Below are 22,815 nucleotides of genomic sequence, written 5' to 3' on the forward strand. Positions count from 1 at the left end.
ACCGCAGACCACATCATCAATGACTGCTCCATCTTCAAGCCACCTAATGGAGCGGAAGGTCTGCGTGCCATGGATGATGAAACCAAAGACTGGCTGCTCTCTTGTAGCCTTCTAGTGTAATCCGGGAACATCGTGAACCTGGGGTGGTAAAAGGATAGACCCTCGGCCCCAGAGGCTCACACGACGACGAGAGACAAGAATGCCATTTTTACCAAGATAAGATTGAGAAGCCAAAAGTTCGGATACCGTACTTTTTATGAAGCTAAATCTCTCAACAAGGTCTTTAAGCTGCTTTGACCTTATTTTAAAACCCTACTGTAATTGCTGATGTTACTTTCTAAAATGTCTTCATTTGTTTTAAGCAAATTATTATCACTTGAAACTAGATTAGGCTAAGAAAAAAACATGAATGGGAATGTCCATGCAATGGCCACCTTGCAGACTCCATGCTATCTTGTGTTGATTTTATATGTATGGTAGCCTATTATATATGTTCAGTGTTCACCATATAGAAGTACCAATCGTTTTGATGATTTCAGAGCTCTCTTCCAAAGCTGATTCTAAAGCTTTTGGATAGAAATTTCAAAACTACTTTCATTCTTCATGTCTCGAAAAAAACTAGAGCCCATGAAATTCAATAAAACTAAATATGTTTTTAGAATAAGAAACCTTATATTATCCTTAAAGCTGTTGCACTTTGGTGAAAGAAGTTTGTTGGCTTGTGCTATTTATCAATACAGTAGAATTCGCCTATAACGGCACCTCTAGGGGATAGCAAAAACTGACGTTATAGCCGAATTGACGTTATAATATAGACGAACTACCGCAAACTATTCCAAAACTGTCTTTTGATTACCAGGGGTCGATCTTAACTTTTTTTTCACTAGCCCACCGGACTTGTTGCTCCCCGTTTTCACTAGCCCGCATGATTTTTCACTAGTCCGACCAGCTTACTGACTTTTCACTTGTCTGATGACGTATTAAGATAAGTGTTTTGGCTTAGACTGAAACTAACTAAAGTAAAGGTTTTCAGATTTCAGTACGCACAAGAGAGCAACAATATGCACAAAAACACCTTCTCGTACTACAGACGCAAACAATGCAATTTTAAAACATAAAAGCTAAATGTGGCATGCGGTGTGTGCTTAATATTTATTTATGTTTTAATATTACATTGTGTCACTTGTGTGCATCTGTAGTACGAGATGACACGCCACTCGCCAGGGTGGTACAATACATAATATTCGTTCACTGTCAAAAGAAGTGGACTATTGGATGGATTGCGTTTGGTTAGGCTTCTACCGTCAGCTCTGTCTGGCTTGTTGGGTCAGCATAACTCTTTAGGTCACGGAGGCACACGCGATAGACAACTACCCAGCTAACACTAAGCGTTAGACACTTTGTAGTAACGTTGAATCAGCATTTGATCACGATATATCAACAACAAAAAAACGTTAATTTGTTTCGCGAACTGCTGCTTGCTGGGATGCTGGCTTCTTCGTGCTGGCGTGCTCACTACTACCACGTGTCGTGTCTAGCAAAGTTGCAAGAAAAAAGTAGTCATGTGTTCAGTTGACCGACTGTGCAGCCTTCTTCGTTTGCAGTATTTCAGAGTGATGTCGCCAATCGCCATTTTGTAAGCCAAAACTTTTCACAGGCGAATATTTTCACTAGCCAATCGGACTAGTACTGCAACATTTCTACTAGTCTGCGCAAATTTTCACTAGCCATTGGCTAGCAGACTAGCGTTAAGATCGAACCCTGATTACAGAAGAAGGTGTATAATCCAGTCAGGTTTACTGTGTACCACCAAACTGACAAAAGTCACGCAGAAAATACAGTATATAAACAATGAAAATGTTAAAAAAAATAAATAACCTACAGCGAAAGGTACAGGAAATTTGCGCAATACAGCTCGTTACATACAGTAGTAGAGAAGTTTATTGTTTAATAGCAAAAAAGGCATTGATCTTCAGCTGTTTCGGTTTTGACATTGCATGGTTTTTGCTTTGAGTTGTTTAAAGGTCAACTGAAGAGCTGCTTTTTACATGTGATAGTTTTTCACGTGGGAAAAAAGTTAATTCAGTTAATTAAAGTCCCTGCTACGAACGACGTAGCAAAATAAAGGGAAGACATTTTGCAAGCAGCAGCGCTAAGTGGATTAAAAGACTAACCGTTCGTGGTGAAGGTGATGGCTTAAAGTGACGTTATAAACGAACAAAAGACGTCTGGGGACCAATAAAGGGTGCTGTTACATGCGAATTGACGTTATAGGCCAGTGGTTCCCAAACTTTTTTGAGCGCGACCCAAATCTGAGTTTGGTGAACATCTCGCGACCCAAGACAAAGGCAACCTGTATAAACAATTTTACCACTCCACTGTTTTTGCAACCTTTGCCTGCTATAAACAAGACACAGACAACCAGTTGAAGGGTGGTCTAATGTAGCTCCTCTTGCTCAGAGTCTATAAGTAAAAGTGCTAGATTCGTTGCTGAGTCAAACCGGCTTGGCTTCAGTGCCTCTTCTCGGTACTTAAAAATACGCTCATTTTTTACATGCGTCGGATCGGATGTCTCTTTAACTTGTTCTTCTTTAAGGATTCGTTTGACAGCATTTTACAACACCGCCTACATAGCGGCTTGCTAGCAGCACCTGGGTCGCAGATAAAAATGAACTTTAAATTTAAAAAAAAATAGTTTAGAAATCTTAAATTGTCAACTTAAAGAATAATTTATGTTTATCGTGATGTATTGAAGGAAGTGACTTGAATGCCGGTAAAACTGCTTGCCATAATCGATTTTGATAAGAGAAGCCGAATAAAAGCGTGTGATGCTCAATAGAAGAAAAAAAAGTTTATTTATAAATTAATTTACAACAGTCCGATTTTGGCAGATTTAGATCGTTTCTGCATGACCCATTTTCTAACCCTTTGCGACCCATAGTTTGGGAACCACTGTTATAGGCGATGTTGTTGTAGCCAAACTACAATGTACGTAAAAGATAGGAATTCTGCCGGGACCGAGCGAAATGTGACGTAATAGGCGAATTGACGTTATAAACGAAGCTGTTATACGCAAATTCTACTGTATTATGTTTAGATTGAAGTATTAACAAATAATTTGAAAGTCGTTTAAATTACACAAAAGTAAGTAAGCCTTTTGAATGTCTGCAAAATTTAGGAAGCGAAGCCACAATGGCATTAACATTTCCATACCGGCACCAGACAATGAAGTTGTGCCACGAAAAATGTTAAAAACCTCATTACTGCATGATAAGGAATTGGTAAGTTTTCACCAACAGTCAGATTTCACAGTAATTATTTTTGGGGGTATTAAACCTTTTTCAGCATGCCTCAAACACATAGTTTTAGTTGGTTTGCAGTTTACACAATCACTTTGGTCATGTTAAAATATAATGACTTCATATGACGCAAAGAGCCATTGTGCAAACTATATAATTATTTATTTCATGCTCTGTGAAAAAAGTGAATACTTCAGAAATACAAGAAATGGTCATTGCAAGCCACTTGTTACCATAGAGAAAAATTTATTATAAACGATGTTCATTGAAGTTTTTATTTGCAACTTCTCTTTGTACCAGATAGCATTATGAACCTAAAGTTATAAATGAGAAAACCAATGTATAATTTTGAAATATTTTAATTTATAAGTTTTTTGTTGTACTGCACAGTTGCACACACGTTATTGTTTGTAGTTGCAGTGATTTTATTTTATAGGCCCTCTACAAACCAGCTTCATTTTCCGACCCTGATGGAGCTGACCAAACCATTCCATATCATAGAATGACCAAAGAAGAAGCACTGGCTGGAAGTAATAATTTATCACTTTAAAATTCATTGAAATATGATGTTAAAGTCTCAATTTAATATTTTTCTACAGTAATTACATTTAATTGATTATATTTTACCTAATTTGTTATTTAACAATATTTTGATAGCTTTTGTACTTGTCATACTTGTATGTGAATTTCATGTTAATAACTTAAGTTATTTTAATCAGTAAAATATTGTATTATATAGGGCAGGGCTACTCAACTAATGTTAGCAAAGGTCCATTTTGACAAGTTGAATATTTTTGCGGCCTGGTGAATATTTCATATGCAACCACGAAAATTAAACAACCAGTAGCCTACGAGCGCCGAAACACTTTTCAGGTAGTATGTAACATGACTTGGATTTTTGTCTGACACAAAGAAATAAAAAAGGAAAAAATCGTAATGTATTGTGTTTCTTTGTAGTGTAGCTGTGTGGATTGCACATCATAGAAGACAGCAAAGCGTTGGAGGATCTGGGGGGGAAGCCCCCAGCTCCTTGGATTATCACAAAAAATTGCTTTTCCCTAATGCAAATCTGTTTAAAGAGGCCCTAAAATGTGGCAATGAGGTTATTCTTCTAGCAGCCTGAGGTCCACCTTCAACACCCAGAAGGTCTGGATTCGGACCACGGTCCGCCAGTTGAGTAGCCTTGATATAGGGCTTTATAGGCATTGTTTTTGTAAGGAATTGCTTAGATTAGATTTGTGAGGCCAATGGTAGGGTGCATCAAACCCCCCTATAAAAGTTTATTCTCATGGCAGTACGTTAAAGTTGTGCAACCCCTAGAAAAAATCAGTTGTGTAAAATCTTACAAAATTTGGATGAACTCTGCTTGGAACACATGAGCTACAGAAATATCAATTCTGACAGAGTGACAGTGTCTAGATGTGAAGTAGGGTAAAGTAAAAAAAAAATGTTCACATCTCTTTAAAATGGCATATATATAGACCAGGGGTTCCCAACCTTTTTATGTTCTCGTACCACTTAGCCACCACGAATTGTCAACACGTACCACTATTTTCAAAACAACTAATTTGATCCAATGTTAAATTATTTGCAAGATGATGAATCTGGATGTAAAGTCAGCAAAAGTAGCAAAATTACCAACAAAACATCACAGAGTCCATTACACCACACAGCACAGAACGCATCAGAATAACAAAGAAAAAGACACAACTAAACACAAACACAATACAACTAAATTTAATGAGATTTTGTTTTTGTTTATCTTTCACCAGTTGATCGATGCATGGCATAACTTTGCTAATAGCACATCTGAAGTCATATTCAGGGGCACTTAGTCGGTTTCGATTTTTTGATTTGATGTTCATAAGAATAGAAAATCCCTGCTCGCATTCCCAAGTAGAAGGAAAAATCAGTAGTTGTGGAACAGCGTGGGAAGCTAGCGTTGGTTATGAAGAAGCCATACTATGCCAGAAGTTTATTGCAGAACATTCTTTGCGTTGTTTTTTTGCTGTCTGATCCTCCTGCATGTCTATCAGTTCCTCTTGTTCCCCTGTACCGACAGGTAGGTCGGTTGGGTCCACTGAGAAAGGATCTGTGATGTATGGGAAGCTTGTGGTATCTGGAAAGTACAGTAATGCTGCAATTCAGCAGTTAGCAGCGAGAGGTGCTGGGTAATTTCTCTGGAAAAGTCATCACTGATTTCCATTTCAAGGGCTGACAGAAATTTAAACATACCATAGCGCTTGTTTTCCACATTTTTCCTCCATAATTCCAACTTTCGGATAAAAGCTCCCAGTTTTGAAACAAAGTCTACGACAGTGCAGTTTTGCCCTTGAAATGACAGATTTAATGATTGAAAGCTTCAAATATATCTGACAAATAACCCAATCTTGCAATGAATTCCTCGTCCTCCAGATCGTTTTGAAATTCATGGTCTTTCTGTTGGAAAAATAAAAGTAATTCATTCCTCATTTCAAAAAGACGCTTAGTTGTATTTCCTCGAGAGAGCCAGCGCACTTCTGTGTGATAGAGGAGACAAGTGTGGTCTGAGCCGAGATCTTCACAAAGAACCTTAAACAATCGAGTATTTAAAGCTGATATTTTAACAAAATTTACGATTTTGACTACCCTGTTCAAGCACATTAACAACTTTGCAGGAAGAACCTTTGTGCAAAGAGCAAACCTGTGTATGAAACAGTGAACACTTATGACGCGAGGTGACACAGCTTTGACATGGGCTTGAAATCCAGACTTTCTATCGAGCATAGAGGGAGCCCCATCTGTCGTACATCCGACAAGATTTCCCCAATCCAGTTCATTTTCCTTGAAAAAATTATCTAAAGAGTTGAAAATATTTTCTCCTTTTGATGTAGTGGACACCTCATGATTCAACAATAATTCCGTTTTTACAGCATCGTTCTGTGTAAAGCAGACGTAGACAAGCAGTTGACAGCAGTTTGTGACATCTGTGGATTCATCAAGTTGTAAGGCAAATCCAAACTTCGAATCTCTTACTCCTGCAATCACTTGGTCAGTGATATCAACTGACATTTCCTCGATGCGTCGTTTCACAGTATTGTTAGAAAGCGATACACTATCCAACTTTGCCACTGAATCTTCTCCAATCAAATTTCTGACTAATATCTTTGCTGCTGGCAAAATAAGTGACTCCGCAATGATATGAGCTTTTTTGTTTTGGGCCACCAGAAGAGATACTTCATAGGATGCCTTCACAATTCCGGCATTATTTCGGTAAAACTGGCCTGTGTGATCCATGCGCTGTCGCTTCACGTTCTCCCCAAATCGCTCAAAATAACTCTTAGCTCGATTCATCTTATCTGCATGATTGGACTCAAGATGCCGCTTAAGCAAACTTGGTTTCAAAGCTGCATTTGAAAGGGTTTTCATACAGATCACGCACTGAGGTAAGCTATCTCAACGATGTTGAATAGCAATGAAGCCATACTTAATATAATCTGCGCTATACTTTCGCTTCGACATTTTCAAATATTTAGACGAAAATGTAATGCTGTTCAGGATTCAGCCACTACACGTCGGAAAACCAACATCAGAATGAACGCAATTCTGCAATTGCACAGACCACATTGCACACGTAATAGTTTCGTCACAGACACCATTCACATTGCACACATAATAGTTTCGTCACAGACACCATTAAGTTCGCACAGCAGCATTGTATTAATAACAATGACAGCAGGGAGCAAGATCGACAAAAGTAGCTTACTGAGTGCAGAGAATTTAGTACGGAAAGAAATAAAAGTGTTGTTCGCATATTTTAGAAACTCAAAATTAAATAATTGTTGCAATAGGCCTACTTTATTTGACAATACTACTAGATATCGCATGCAACAGAGAGCTGCTCGCGTACCACTTGAAAAGCTCCCGCGTACCACTAGTGGTACGCGTACCACCGGTTGGGAACCCCTGATATAGACCTAATACTGTAACAACTTTCAAAGTGATTTTAGTCATCTGCTACCTGCACTCAGGTGGCTAAATGGCCGAAATGTCATGTGACCTTCGAAGTCGGCAAAAAGTTCATGGCTTGAGAACCGAGCTGGAAAGCTGGTTTTTGGCTTGAAATGCTCAGAAGGTCTATGTTTATATATATCTGCTATACTACGCTTGCTTTTAAATGTACCACATAGATCCCAAATCGGCAAAAACAGATTTTACCTGAAATATCAGAGCAAAGACATAAAATGTATCAATGTATCATACGAAATCGGAGTGTCTAGGAGCTAATTTTGTTTAGCCCTCATCTCTATGGACATGCAGTAGATTGAGGTTCGCTTTTAGGAGCATGATCGTTGCTTACTTCACAATGTAGATATTAACGACCTATTTTAGCCTGATGCTGCGAGTTCGCTGAGTAGGAATAGCGAATTGCACTAGCTTTCGGAACACTGTTCCCTAGTCGTGTGCTATGACGAATGGTGTTGAAGTCAGTGAGTTGTTTAATGCGGCTCTTTTGTTTGGATTGAGGCTGCTGTCCGTTGAGTTTCTGTGTTGTTAGGCGTTATATGTTCTTTGGAGATGTCTCAATGTGATGTCGAGGTGAATCCAGGCTGAAAGTTCAGCTCATTCCTAGCAATTCCTGGGGCTAATAGGCTCATGTAAAAGTCCTCAACAGCAATCTCTTTTACGCGGTAAAGGGCAATGCCGATCGGGCAGGCATCCTGTAAGGTAGCTCAATGAACAGAACACCCGGCAGCTTGTTGCAACCAGTTTCCCTGAAACTGCACGTTTATTAACCAAACAATGAAGAACTTGCATATGGTATAAACTCTTTTAAACAACACTATAAAAACTTTTTCTGGACTCTCATGAATAGCCCACTCGTTTCCAAATGGAGGAAAATATTTGTGTAACATTTGTTGCAATGCTTGATTTTACCCCTGCATCTAAAAAGCAGTAGGCTGTGCGTCGTAGCCTGTAGCAATTCGATATGCTGTTTACTTTAAAGCACACAATGTTGTTAACTGTTAAATTTCCTAAGTAACTCATAAAAGATTAAATTTTTCGATTATTTTAATGATGTTAGTCGTGAACTGACTATGTTTGCCTAGTTGTATTAAAATGAAGTTGACATGCACTGCAGAATATGGACCTTTATATGTGCTACTTGTAGTAATTGTACTTTAATAACGGTTGTCAATTTAATGAAAGGATATTATTGCTGTCACTTGATGACAGGCAGCACCTCGACTAGGAAACTGCAAGGTTACCAAATACTTACTAGAATAATACAAAAATTGGGCTGTTTTACAGCTTGCGCATGACCACTGTTTGGTGCTACCTAATAAGTTTGTTGATCAATTTAACACAATATGAACATTGAGGAGGCATGTCTAACTCAATTCAGTACTCACTGGTTGGTTACGACAAATGGTTTTACCTCAAATTTCTTTGAAAATCCATGTTTTCTTGATCTGCTCAATGCAGCCTATATATATACCATTACTATATTAAACTTAATGCTTAACATTCCACACTCTCTTCAATATTTTTCCGGCGCTAAGCTACCGAATTTTGTGTAAGTATAAGACGTTTTGTAATTAACATTGCTGTACTGTATAAGCTATTTAAATTGTCTGTCATTCAATGCTAGAGCAAAAATAAAACAAACTTCAGAAATGACAGTATCATTGAAACTGATAGCTTTAGCGTGCAATGATTCTTGGTGAATTATTATGACCCTAATAATTGCTGGAAGAATTCTCGTTTCTAATGTCTGGATAAGGCCGCTATGGCATCCTTAAAGGCATACTAAATGAAATTTTCAAACGGGAATTAAGCATTAAAATGCGTAAACTGAACACTCAAGAATACATTTTATAAAAAATTACTGAAAAAAAAATGTTTTCAATGGCGCTGGCAAGGCGCAAAGTCCAGTGTTTCATTTATTTTTTGCAAAATGACCAAGAAGTGGAAAAACTGCTCGAGAATTACGTCACAAGCGACTCCAGCAGCATTATCAAAAGTGTTTTCCCGCGTTCCGTTGGGTTGGAAAGTTTAAACGTGTTGCGTTCCAAGAATTTTCACATTGATTCAAGGCCTGGAAACGTTCAATCCATGTAAAAAATGCTGATTACTCCACGTCTTCTGAATTGCCTAACTGAAATTGTTTCACATGCCTTTGTGGAGTTTGCCTTCAAAAACTTGTTTTTTTACGTTTTCATTTTACATTGATTGAAGGCCTGAATACGTTGAATCTATGTAAAAGAAGCTGATTTACTGTTTGAACAACAAGATCTGCCATTTGAAACTCACGCAGTAAATACTCTTGCCCGTTCAACTGATTGCTAGTCGCTTGTGACGTAGACTGTATGATCGCACGCTTCGCTGCTCAAGCCCATTCCGGTTTTGAAACCTCTGACAAAAGCACGCGCGCAATGGTGGTCAGACCGCAATGGGGCCAAATTTTTTTCAAAATCGTTTCATGGTAGCATGTTAAACACAAAGAACGTGGAAAATCGCCAAGTCAGGTTTTTCCTTTAGTCTGACTTTAAAATCTTTTTTGAGCATTTTTCCAATATAGCGGAGATGCGGTACATTTTCTGACGTACTTTCGCTTTCCACTAACCTTCTTTCCTATTTAAAATGAAAAAAACATGAATTATTTTTTGATGGAAACATCAGGGCATAAGATAAAGTTTCACCTAGATTTTTTCCATAACGACGTGGAAATGGCAGTGTAAACAGATGCCGTACGGAAAGGTGGTGTCGTTTGTTTTCATGGTCAGTTTGACTTCACAAGATTCTAGAATAGAGCTTTTCAGCTTCTGTTTAAAACGAAAGTGGCACGCGCTACTTTTTATCCGAGTAGCGCCTTGCTACGCTGCGCTACGCAGTAATGCTACTTGCGCTACGCATTACTTTTCGTCGACTGGCAGCGAGTAGCGTTAGCGCTACTCCTTTGACATATTGTAGCGATAGCACGCTACCTTCAAAGTAGCTGATGCCCATCTCGACATCTTGTGCATGGCTTACTGTGGTTACTAGTTAGGTTAAATTTATTATTTCAAATACTTTGAAGTAATTTATTTTCTATTATTTCAGGCAGTCGTCCAGCGAGGGTTTATGCTGATGGAATTTACGACATGTTCCACTCCGGCCATGCAAGATCGCTCATGCAAGCCAAAAACCTTTTTCCAAATACTTACTTGATTGTAGGAGGTAATCATTTATTCTGGTAGTGCTATCAAATCAACACAGGCTTCATTGGAGACTTTGTTACAGTGTATGCGAGTAAACTCTATATTTCATAAAATTCTACATTTTTTTTCTTTTTGCGCAACGGTCAAAGCGCAAAGCCCTGGAGGTACACCTTTGCAGGTTCATATTTTTGTTCCATACAACGCAGGGCTGCTGAGCTAGAGCCGCGGAGCCAAGCGTTTTCAATGGAGCCGGAGCCTAACTCCGTTTGCTGTGGAGCTGGAGTTGGAGCCACAAAAAATATAACAGCTCAGGCTCTAGTTTTGGCTAAGAAATTCATGAGTTAGTTTTAGACTAGAAATTATGAGAAATGACCGACTATGGCACATTTCGACGCATTTTTTACTGGGTGCATTGTTTCGTCACAGATCAACCAGCAAAATCATACATACAAATCATGCCGTACATGAAACGAATTTAAACGTTGAATCAATAAAAAATATAAATGACTTTCGCTAGTTGGTAGTGAAATAATGAGCAACTAGGCATTTCGTGTGGTGAGTGTGTTGTGTAGTAATGTGCAGTTAGTCATAGGCAAGCCTGGTACAGTAGCTACCTGCTGGGGTATGAAACGAAAATGATAAGTCACACAATATCGCGAAGTCTTTATGTAGCTTAGTACTCTCAGAAGACATGGTACATGAAAGCAATTTATCGAAACTATGTAAGCTTGGAAGCTTATTTGCTTCTTCCCACGAATTACTTACAGTATGATATAAACAGAGTTACCACAATGTCTATATTTCTCATATTTCACGTTGTTTTAAAGGACAATGTTTTTCAAAAAAACTTCATTCATTGTATTTAATTCTAAAGAATGTCCTTATTTTGAACACATGTTTTCATTTTCTCCCCGGAGCCACTGGTATAAAGCCTGGCAGCTCCGGAGCCAGACCTCTTTTATAGCGGCTCCGCAGCCCTGCTGCATACAAGAGGAAATTCGTTACCTAGCTCATCATTTGTGCGTCCTCTTCGTGAGCTGTCACCCAAACACTCAGTAGGCACACCATACTTACATGGATGGAAGTTATCTTCCCTACCAGGGAGGAGCGGGACTAATTTTACAGTATTTTCACTGTTTTTTATACTAGTGTGTTATTTGAGAACATTTCTTATGCAAAATTCAAGCCCAAGTTTGTACATGAAATGTGATCAGAGGTTTTAGAAAGTATTATTGGTTTTCCTTTAGTTTGCCCTGATGAGCTGACGCACAAAAACAAAGGTAAAACTGTGATGAGTGAGAAAGAAAGATATGAGTCCCTGCTGCATTGTCGCTACGTTGACGAAGTAGTCCGGAACGCGCCGTGGTCCATTGATGAAGATTATATTGAGAAAATGAGGGTGAGTTTGATACGGGCACAAGGCATTCTGTCGCTGCCGACCCGACGCGAGACAACTCACGGCGGCCGTTTCCACCACTTGTTACACTTTGAATAATTTGTTTCATGAAACTTATTTATAACAAATGGACGATGTTATGTTTTTCCAATAATAGTTGTTTATCTTTAGATCGATTTTGTCGCACACGATGATATCCCATACGCTTCTACGTCATCGGATGATGTGTACAAGCTTGTGAAAGAAAGAGGTGAAATGCAAATCTAATCAATGTGACCATATACTGTGATAATGCTCATCGTCTAGAGACACGTGTTTCATGCTTATGCATTGTGTAGTTTATGTTAAAGTAGCTCATTGTGCTTAAGGTTCCCGTGACTTGTGATAACTACTATTCTTACAAGAATCTTGATGAGTAATTATACCCAATAAACGATTACGGTAAAAAAATAAGCAGCTGTCTAACGTGTATGCATCTGAGTGAGTGCAGTTTCTATCGTGCTGAGCCTCCGAAGCTGGCACCCGCTTCCACCCCAATTGCTAATTTTTCTATGCTTTTTCTTAATGTTGCTGAAAACTTCACTTTTGTAAATTTTTTCAGTATTTCTATGATTTTCGTGTTGAATTTGCAGTCATGAGAACACAGCCTGGGAACTGTTGGGCTTTTTCTAAATCAACGTGGCATTTCTGTGAAGCTTTGACGTTTGAAAACGTGATAATCCTTTTTGCATTGGCTTGCTTGAAGGAATGTATACTGAGAACTACGTGATTTCTAGGAATGTTTTGTCCGACGAAAAGGGCAGAAGGTATTTCAACATCGGATGTCATTACTCGGATTGTGAAAGATTACGATCTCTATGTGAGGAGGAACCTCGCCAGAGGATACTCTGCCAAGGATTTGAACATCGGATTCATGAGGGTATGCTTCGGATGTTATGCAACGAATTGTTCTTGCTTGTCTTCTTTGCTTTGACACCTGATCGAAGGGGGGAAATGTTTTTTTACCAATGTTGAATTATTATCGGAGATGTTAAATTTCAGTTTGCTTGTATAACGCTTCTTCTACATCATATCATCATCATAATCCATCGTCGGTTTGTTCCCCACTAGTGGGGGTGGCCGATTGTTTCCGCAATTGTTTTAATCCCTTTTCTCCATTTCACTCTGTCCCTTGCATCTTCCTCCTTCAGTCCGACTTTTTTAAATTCCTCCTTCACTTGTTGTTTCCACGTTCTTCTTGGACGACCGCGTTTCCTCTTCCCATCCACCTTTAGATCTAGTGCCTTTCTAAGAAAACTTCCTCCCTCCTTATCACATGTCCATACCATCTTACTCCATTTGCCCTTGCCAGTTGGTCTATGGTCTCTCTCATCTCTAGCATATCCAACAATTCTTCAGTCCTTTTTTCCCTTCTCGTTTTCACCCCACACATTGCTCTCACCATTGACCTTTTCGTTCTTCTCAGGATTGCCAGTTCACTCTCTCTCAATATCCATGTCTCGCTACCATATAGCATTGCAGACCGCACACAGCTCCGATATACTTTCCCTTTCATCCTTAGTGAAAATTTTCTGCCATACAACATGTAACAGTACTTAGTAATTAATTTTCGACACACAGTTAACTCCAGTATGATGGAAAAAAGTTAAATGGGTTAAAACAAATCTTTGCAAGATAACTCAACTCAGTTGCAGTTTCAAGTCCGAAGATCGAATTCTTTTTGTTAAAACTCGTGTGCTACTTTTGATATAAGTTGATCGTATTTTTTTTTAAAACAATACTCCTACATTGTTTTGTCCCTGAAAGCTGCTGTGCTAGCAATCCTATTGATCACTCACGTCGTAGTTGTGCATTTAGCGAGTTTTTCTATCTCAGCTTCTAATGGCACCTTTGGTTTGAAGCAAGATTGAAAATTGCTTGCAAACGACATTTACATAAGTGGCAAATGATACGTTTTTAGTTATTTAACTGTTGTGCTGTTTATGTAATTGCTGAACTGTGATCTGTCAGCTGGGAAACAAACTGCAACTGATCGCTATGAAACGAAAGTTAACGTTATTTCAATAACAACACGCTGTGAACCCAACCGCAGACCATTGGGTAGACGAATACATTCTGTTACTTCTGAACGAAGTTTGCCAACTATTTTAAGACCTAAAAAAGCTGAGATGTTTTTTCAATACAACATTCGTTTTCAAAGGAGAAGCAGATTGTGGTACAAAAGAGATTGGACACTGTGAAACACCGTTTGAAAGACATGGGCGAGAAGTACAAGGAGTTTGTCGGCAAAATCGAGGACAGGAGCTATGAGCTGCTGGATAGCTGGAGAGAAAAATCAAATGATTTTGTGAACAACTTCATTGAGATGTACGGCACAATGGTATGTATATTTTATTGACTAAAGTCATGTCTCACACAAGCTGCAAAACATGTCAACAGTTCAGCTGCAGCAGAAAAAATTGAACTGTATTGAAACACAGGTTTTGTACTTTTGATACTCGATCTTTTGAAATTCCATAGAGCATAGACGTTGAATCAATATAAAAAAAAGGGTTGATTTTCTGGCTTCGTTAAACAGTGGTTGTGAGTTATTCCAATGTATTTGAAAACGCTTCTTTTGAGTTGCACCACTATATGCCATTTCCACTGTGTACGGTCCGTATAAATTTCAAGTCACGCTGCAATGTTGTAATGAACCAGGTTCGCCTGTTGATTCGTTTTTGCACAATCGCGTGAAGCTTTACCCGCAAAATTCATGCAGTTTGCCAGCCAACAAAATCCGTTCTTTGTGCATTGATTCAAAGGCTGCAGACGTTTGCTGAATTAAAAAAGGACTGATGTTGCTTTCTGGGAAGCTTCGAGTACGTAAGAAAGCAAGGCTGGATCGTTCAGCTGTCGATGAAATTGTCGTGAATCATTCGGTGCTTGTCGTCAGTTCTATTGATTTACGAGAAGGCGAACTCATACGCGGCGTGACGCATTTCAAGCTCATAAAAAACAATTTATTTTTAACTTCTTTTATTGTCGCACTTTATTCCAAGCATTGACCGCCTCTTGCATAAAAAGTTTCCAAGATTCTCTGTTTGCTGTGTGTATTATATGTATGTTGGGGTTGGTGTTGGTTTTGTTGGTTTAAGTAGGTTACTCTTTGTCTGCTTTGGGCACGCTTTCCTTCAATTTTTCTTGTGAGAGAGAGATGTTCTAATTTTCCTTTTCGCAGCACGTTATCCTAAAAGTTGAAGTTGAAACACTGTGCCCAAAACCTCAGCCAGGAGAAGGTGATGCTTGACTGCCGCACATTAAGATACCTCACCCTTGACTACCTCACATCTATCGTGAGACAACTTTTCTGACAAATTGCACATGTTGTAAGCACCACTATTATAGCGTACAAATTTTTTTTTGCCGCGCTATGCTTCTGTATTTAGAAATTGGAATCTAAAATACTTTTGTAAATTGTCTTCAAGTTTTCCTGACCTAGCTAGCAATCAGTCCATTGTTACATTGAAACGCATAATATCATAATTATGAAAAGACTGATGTGCTGACCGGGAAGTGAAAAAAGGCTACAGGTGTCACAAAAACAGCAGTTGCTTTGATTGGTAGATACTGTGCCATAAAATGCGTAATGTCGCTGTTTCTCACTCTGCTGTCAAAGTTTTTTTTTTATGTTGATTTAACTTCTAGCTTTGGGTTACTTTAAGTTTGCTTATTCAAGACCAATTTTGTTCAAAAGAAAGCCAAGCCGAATGATGTCGACTGCTGCAGTAAATGCGACGTTTCGTTTTCCAACCGTACAAGCAAACCAGTTGCTTGCAAGTTACAACATACGGTATTTCTTTTGAGCTTATAAACGGTTGTCAGTGATTAGGTTTCACGCAAGATTTTCTCCAACAACCTGCGTTGCTTTAATGGTTCTTTGTTAATTGAGATTACATTAACAGTGGCGCAACACGCAGAAAACTCGAAAGACTGGTTTAAGGCATCCGGACGAAACTGAATAACCTTGATAAATCTAAGAAAGCAAAAATAAACTCAAAACTGTGAAAGTGATTACATTGAAATGAAAGGAAGGCAAAGTATTTTCAAGATTTTCTTTGCGGGCACTTTAATCAAGTCACCTTTCAGTATCTGCTACTTTAACTATTTGTTGCAAGAAAGATTTTTTACGATAAAAACTGATCACGATCTCAAAAGCTGCTGAGAAAAAGTTGTTTGTTTTTTATAAACATAGTTGATCAAAAAGGAAACGGAAGTAGCAACAACACGTCCAAAGACGAAACCAACTTTGCTACTTTCTTTGCCCTCTCGTTTTTTTTTTACAAGACGCTGTCTCCATTGTACGGTATGTGGAGTTAGGTTCGACTCCCGCCGAATCCTAGCAGCTTACTTGAACCCAGCTCTGGAAATATTATGTAAAAAACTGGAATGCAAGTTGGAAACGTGGTCTGAGTGATCAATCAAATCAAGTCTGATCAGCCAACGCGACAAGTAAAGTTCAGAAAACGAATTTTGATATTTTTTAAAGCACTTGCCTAAACCACAGTGTAGAAGTTGAGGAAGATGAACTGGTCAACGAGCATGGCAGACATTAGAAGTCGATCACACGCTATTTATGCTGTTTGGCGTATCACCAGACACGGAAGAACATAAACAAGAAGAACATAAACACTTGTTCAGGCTAAAACAGATCGTTAGAATCTACACTGTGAAGTAATAAACAAGATAAGTTTGAGTCATCTGCGTAGCTTTATGAAACAATAATGCGATTTGAATTTTTTTTTTAGTTGCTAAAGTAATTTGTTAACCCGATATTTCGTCCTGGAAGGCAACTCTGTCAGATTTGTGTTTGGTTTCCAGAATCATTACAAAGAGCAGATCTTCGAGGCCATATCTCCTGGGAGAACCAGCCCTGCTAATGCTCCACCTACACCTAAAGAGCTCGAAAGGTTAGTGTTGTATTCTATTTGTTGTGTTTTTCATTTGGAGGTACTGAACCAGGCAGTGCATTTATACAATATTGTCACCAAGTTACCACTTTTAATGTGGCTGTAGACTGGGATACTCTTGACGTTTTGACGTCAAATCGACATTACCACTTGTCATATTTGCTTCATTCGAGTTGATTTGTTGGCTGCGTTTTTGCTTGAAGGTATTCTATTCATATTGTTGTTGCAACGTTTGGGTCACAATATATGGTTTTCTCAAGCTGAAAATCCACTATCTATTTTGGTTTAACTACAATACATCAAACCACATAATCTAGACTAAATGTATCACTTATCTTTCTATCATTAGTCCTCACTCTCCAAGCTTCCTTGTCAAGGAATCGGCCAAGAACATGTTTGACTATGATTCCGAAGATGACGTCGACTAGCCTAAAGTGGCTGTGATCGCATACACCAAGACGATAATGAGATACGTTCATTTCCACAATAATATCTGCTAATGTTAAATTTATGGAGTCTGAGTCTGACTCATTTGCTGTTAGTCCGTCTAACTACTAGATTGTTATTCCGTGTCGTTTTTCTAGCATAGCGCCATCTCTATTAGTTTATTGCTTGGAAATTTGACGTTACTGAGTCAATGCACATCGTATTATATACCGTAGTTTGATGGCCGCGTATAATCTTATAAATGTTGGTGTCTAAAAGGCTCACTTGAGAGTAAAATTTTAAATATTTTTCATTTTTGCAGAGTTTGACCAAAATATAAAGCAAACAATAGTTAAAAGTTGTTTAACTAAAAAACGGTATTTCATGTGTTATCCCTTACCTGCGTAATCCTGTAAATCTGCAACATTTTATTTGCTAGGCTATCCATTTAATGTTTGATGAATTATTACCATTTCTCAAGCAACAAATCATATTTGTTTAGTTAGGCTCCAGAATTACAAAAAAATAGTTTGCTACCGTTACCCTGGTTTGACTTTATTTCCTATGTTCAAAATCATTCACAGTCATGATTGTTCGTGTACTCCTATGTCTTTGATAGACGTTTATCGTTATATGCTGTACTGTGTATTTTAAAAGTTATTTTACACTGGTCACACATTTATACCGTACACAACTGCACATCGTATATTGCTTCTGTCCCCAATTTATCTACACTTGTGCATTGTGCAATGCAGAAGTACATTTTCAATTGCAGAAAGGTTTTACGACGTTTTGTGCAATAGTTGTAGTTATGTCGTGCTCTAATGACTGCAGTTTTAGGACTGTCCATGAGAAAATTTCCAGCCAGAAAATCAGTCCTGTTTACAATAATTCAACTCCTGCAGGTGTGATGCTATTGCTAAGCACCACCTTATAAAACGTTATCGCCTTTACATTGCTCACCGCAATGTTGGCAGAGGATTGTGGGCTTTGCAACTATTTTGAAGCTAAACTTGTCATTTGCACGTCGTTTGTAAGCGACAATTTTATTTGTGCGTGGATATGGTTGTCTGTAAATGTGAAAGGCCAATACTATTCTGTCTTTTGTAGTCTTCGTTATCTGCAGTGCTGTCGTTTGCCGCGGAGTTACACAACATGCCAGAAAGATTTCAAGTGGCTAGAACTTGTCGTTTTTTGAAAATGCCTTTAAGCGTTTTTACAGTTGTCAGTGTCCACCGTCCAGTCAAACTCATTGACGAAACCCTTTAGTTTAGAAGCAGGACACTAAGGTGCAGTAGGGCAGGGCTTCCCAAACTGGGGGTTGCGACCCCGCAAGGGGTCGCGTAACGAACTTCAGGGGTCGCAGAGAGTGTGTCAATTTTACTCAAAGTACTGCATATTAACACTTCTGTGCAAGTTATGAACTGTAACCAAACATGTTGAGAATAACGCACCCAGTACGCGTATTTTCGCAAATTGGTGAGGTAAAACGGAATCGGAATTCAAAACCCTTTTATTGCAATGTGAAGTAAGATGACTTTCAAAAGTTGAAGCTAAAAAGATTATACCGTATTATTAGTGTTGAAAATTGAAGTCGTGATTTTTCTAACGAAAGAAAAATGCAGTCTTTGCCGTCATTTTCGCAATGACATCTGGTTCTTGAAATTAAGCTATTTATCAGATTTTCTTAAAAAACTGAACGAACTTAATTTGTCCTTCCATAGAGAAAACATTTATGTTTTTACATTTGTTTTACATTGAAATCTAAAAACTAAAGTTAAAGCGTTCATCAACATGTAACATGTACCACATTAAACGTCTGGAAACAAGATGAAAATGATTCATTTGAAATGTACTCATTTACTGAAAAGTTTTTGGTTAAATGATGTGAAATCAAATGTTATTAAACCTTTGGTTATTAAACGTTTGTTAAATCTGTTGACAGTTTCAGAAGTATTTTTTTCCAGATTTGGACAATACCAAATTATATTGAATTCCAAACCTATTTGCAACGCAAAAACAAAGTAGCTAACCTACCGAGCACTTCTCTCAGAAAGAAATTACTGATCTATCTTCTGACAAAGTTTAAATTTTGTGAAAATTTATAAATTTTATGCAAAAAACCTTCACACTTTTTGGCTTAACGTTAGAACGGAATATTTACCATGACCTGATTTAGCAGTAGGCCTAACCGCACTCCTGTCATTTGTTTTGACGTATTTGTCCTGAAAATTTCCAGCAGAGTAAACTGGGGCAAATGCTGGGTAGTTGTTGAGAGGATCGTCTCACCAACGACGCAATTACAAAGATCAGTTAAAGTCTCCCTCAACCCAGCAAACATTGATCTAGAATAGTGGGAACAACTTGCTAGTGATAAGTCAATCTGGAAGAAGAGAACGAGGAAAGGCACGGTATTTTTCGAATAAAAAAAAAACAGAAAACAAAAGGTTCAGAAAAAATAAAACATTAGCAAAAAGAGCTAATATAACCACGTTCCCAACTCTCCATACAATGTGACTTTTGGCCACGTCTTTTCCACTGCAGAGTAGGCCTCCAAAGGCACACCCGACTTAAATAAAACCAATGCTTGGACACGAGCTGGAGCTTACGACGACTATTAGTGCGAGTCAGCGTTTTTAACGTTGATGAACAGACATCATCAAAACTAAGCAACGTTGAAACCGCCTTGGAACCAGCATTAGCCAATTGAGCCACGGCTGGACTTGCTTTGTAGCAAAAAACGGTCGCATCCATCACACTCATATGCATCCGAACAAATATGTTTGGTTCTGTTTTGTTTTCCGTAGGCTGCGTGTAAACTGTCATGTAACAGTTATTGAGTAGGCTACCGTCAGCTGGTTTTAAGTTTTAATTTGAAAACCTTTATCCATCAATATCACAAAAGTAGGCTATATTTCGCACTGTTTATCATTTTAACCGTGAAGGGTCGCGAAAAGTTTTAGGAGATTAAAAAAGGGGTCGCGAGCAAAAAAGTTTGGGAAGCCCTGCAGTAGGGGGAGGTCAAATACAGAATTATTGTGTAAGGAACTTCAGATGAATTAGCGATGTTGCATTTCATTAATCATTGTTTTTCTTATTTATCGTCAAGTGAAATCAATTTGTTTCCAAAACCTTTGTTTACTACAGACCAGTGACACCTATATATACGGGATTAAAACCATTTTATATACCGGTATTTCTAAAGTTTCCTATACTAGAAATATGATAACTCAGCATCGGAAATTGAGGCCGGGCGATCACTATGCTAAGCTTTCGCCACTTACGAGAGCGGAGTGGCCAGTTTCTTTCAACAACTACGCCCATTCAATTTATTATATCGTGGGTCGAGATGAGCGGTGTTCTTCATCAACCAGTCGAACCAAGATAGCATGATTGTAAAGTGATCGCTTTTAAGAGACATGCATATCTATTATCTATAAAGCACCGCTCACATCTACCCAGAGTGTAATGAATGGGGTGGGCGTAGCTGCTGAAGCGAAGAAACTGGCCACACTTTCGTTAGTGGCAAATTCTTAGCATGGCGACAGCCTCATCCCCCGATGCTTGGTATGTACTGTAGTATGGGAACCACCTTTAGTAATGTATCAGTGAAACTTCAACAAAGCCGACTGGAATCGATACAGCCGTTTATAACCGGCATGTCTTCTACAAAATTGCTATCTGACAAGAGCAACGGAGACGAGGCTGCTACACATCTGCGAAACAGGCCACAATGTCACGTGATCGTAGAACAGGCAATACACCAAGTTTGAACTCGCGGCTGTGTGTAATTGTAAAGAAGCTTGAGGGATGAAACAAAGCTATTCTTGCTATGGATTGCCATCAACAACCTCACAGCGTTTAGCAAATCCATGTATCCCTAAAGAAACTACTATATAGATATAGATGTCCATGAGCAACCCCCTTCCTCAGTGCCCCGTGCAGAATCGCCTTGTCGCAAAAAAATTTACTGTGGCGAGTGAAAACACTAGAAGACCAAAGAATCCGGAGACAGCACTCCAGAGAAACCGCCCGAGTACAACCCAAGTCTCCAGTGCCAGATAAAATCTGCCAAGTAATATGATACTGTGGCTATAGAATAAACATTAGGGTGTTTCATTTTTTCCACTTTCAAAATTAAAAATGTTCGGGTTTGCGTATGATGGGATTTTGGACACTTATTTGAAAAATGTAATTTTTATTCTATTATGACGTCATTTAGATGTGGCACCGCGTGGTCGAAATTCATGTGGGGCTAAAATTGGGGGATTTCCGTACCTCGGTAACGGAACATGGTAGAGAGACGAAATTGGTGTCAAAATGCGCAAAAGGGCCGCTTTCCTATACCTTCATTGCCGTATCTTCCCCGCAAAGCAAATTATATCGAAAAAACGATATTTCGCATGCACAAGGTGTTGCTGTAAGTTCAAATTTTCCGTCAGTAGAGCTGTTGCTGCAAATTTACCTTGCATTACTGCTACAAAGCTAAGAAAAGGAAAAATAATGAAAGTTGAGAGTGAGACCCATTTGGCTAACTTGGAAAGTTCCGACGAAGACGAAACAAGGGCCGCTTTCCCATACCTTCTTAAGAGACTTCATTGCCATATCTTCGCCGCAAAACGAATTATATCGAAAAAAACGTATTTTACAACTTATGATGCACGGTACTTGTTTTGCTCCTAAATAAGTATTTTCGTAACACTTTTTTAATGGTCACGAGGTAACTGTTCTATTGCAAACTTAGCAATTACAAAGCCGGGAATTTGCAGAGATAGATTGATACTGGTACGAAATCAATACTGTTAAACTTGCTGATGATGTCTACAGTTAATCTTGCAGTACTGTATATCTGAACGATGTTTTGCAAAACCGGCTCACATTTCTCGACGTTCTCATTTCTCTCATGCTATTGTCTGTATTAACTGATCGTTCTAATAACAAAATAACTCTTTAACAGCAAACAACGCTACTATAATAAGCACTATCGGCAGCAGTGGCCGAGTGGTTAGCGCGTTGGGCTCGCAGTCGAGAGCCTGCATGTTCGACTCCAGCCACCCGCACTTGCTGTTGTTTCTCTGGGCAAGAAACTTTACGATAATTGCCTCTACCAGTGATCGATTTCGAGTAATGGGTAGTACCAAATTTCAGTCATGAGTGGAGTAGACAACCGGAAACAGACACAAATAGCGCTCAAGTCCGCTTTCCGCAATGCAGGATAAAGATATGAAAAACAAACAAACACTATCATTCCATGTTGCACAAATCAGTGTCCAAACCACCATCATACGCAAATCCCAACGTTTTTAATTTCGAAAGTGTGGAAAAAATGAAACACCCTAATAAACATTGCTTTGAAATCACCTCCACGCGCAAGCTCAGGAGTGGGATTGAACTAACTGACAAAACGCTTCGGTGCTGTAGAAACCATGCCGCCATTTTGCAGCTTTTCTTCAACCCTTCTCGAAATATGACGTCCAAATAATTGAACACGACGGTTCCCGCAACATTAAAACAGAACCTAACTTTCACAACTAATAGCAATGATAACGCGTAGCACAAAAATG

General features: G+C 38.7%; 1 protein-coding gene and 1 pseudogene across 1 annotated transcript; one reads left to right on the forward strand and one right to left on the reverse strand.

Annotated features, from left to right (window-relative positions):
• The first annotated feature begins 2,616 nt into the window (after window positions 1-2,616).
• On the forward strand, window positions 2,617-18,346 carry LOC145771934 (choline-phosphate cytidylyltransferase A-like). Its single transcript, XM_082583704.1, has 9 exons — window positions 2,617-3,281; window positions 3,736-3,829; window positions 10,383-10,499; window positions 11,728-11,879; window positions 12,048-12,126; window positions 12,653-12,795; window positions 14,077-14,256; window positions 16,737-16,825; window positions 17,175-18,346. The coding sequence occupies exons 1-9, from the start codon at window positions 3,162-3,164 to the stop codon at window positions 17,251-17,253; spliced, it is 1,053 nt and encodes a 350-aa protein (XP_082439830.1). The 5' UTR covers window positions 2,617-3,161; the 3' UTR covers window positions 17,254-18,346.
• LOC145771700 (zinc finger BED domain-containing protein 5-like) lies at window positions 5,646-6,800 on the reverse strand (annotated as a pseudogene).
• Window positions 18,347-22,815: the final 4,469 nt, after the last annotated feature.

The sequence above is a fragment of the Aplidium turbinatum genome, chromosome 6 (genome assembly GCF_918807975.1).
Source record: "Aplidium turbinatum chromosome 6, kaAplTurb1.1, whole genome shotgun sequence".
Lineage (NCBI taxonomy): Eukaryota > Metazoa > Chordata > Ascidiacea > Aplousobranchia > Polyclinidae > Aplidium > Aplidium turbinatum.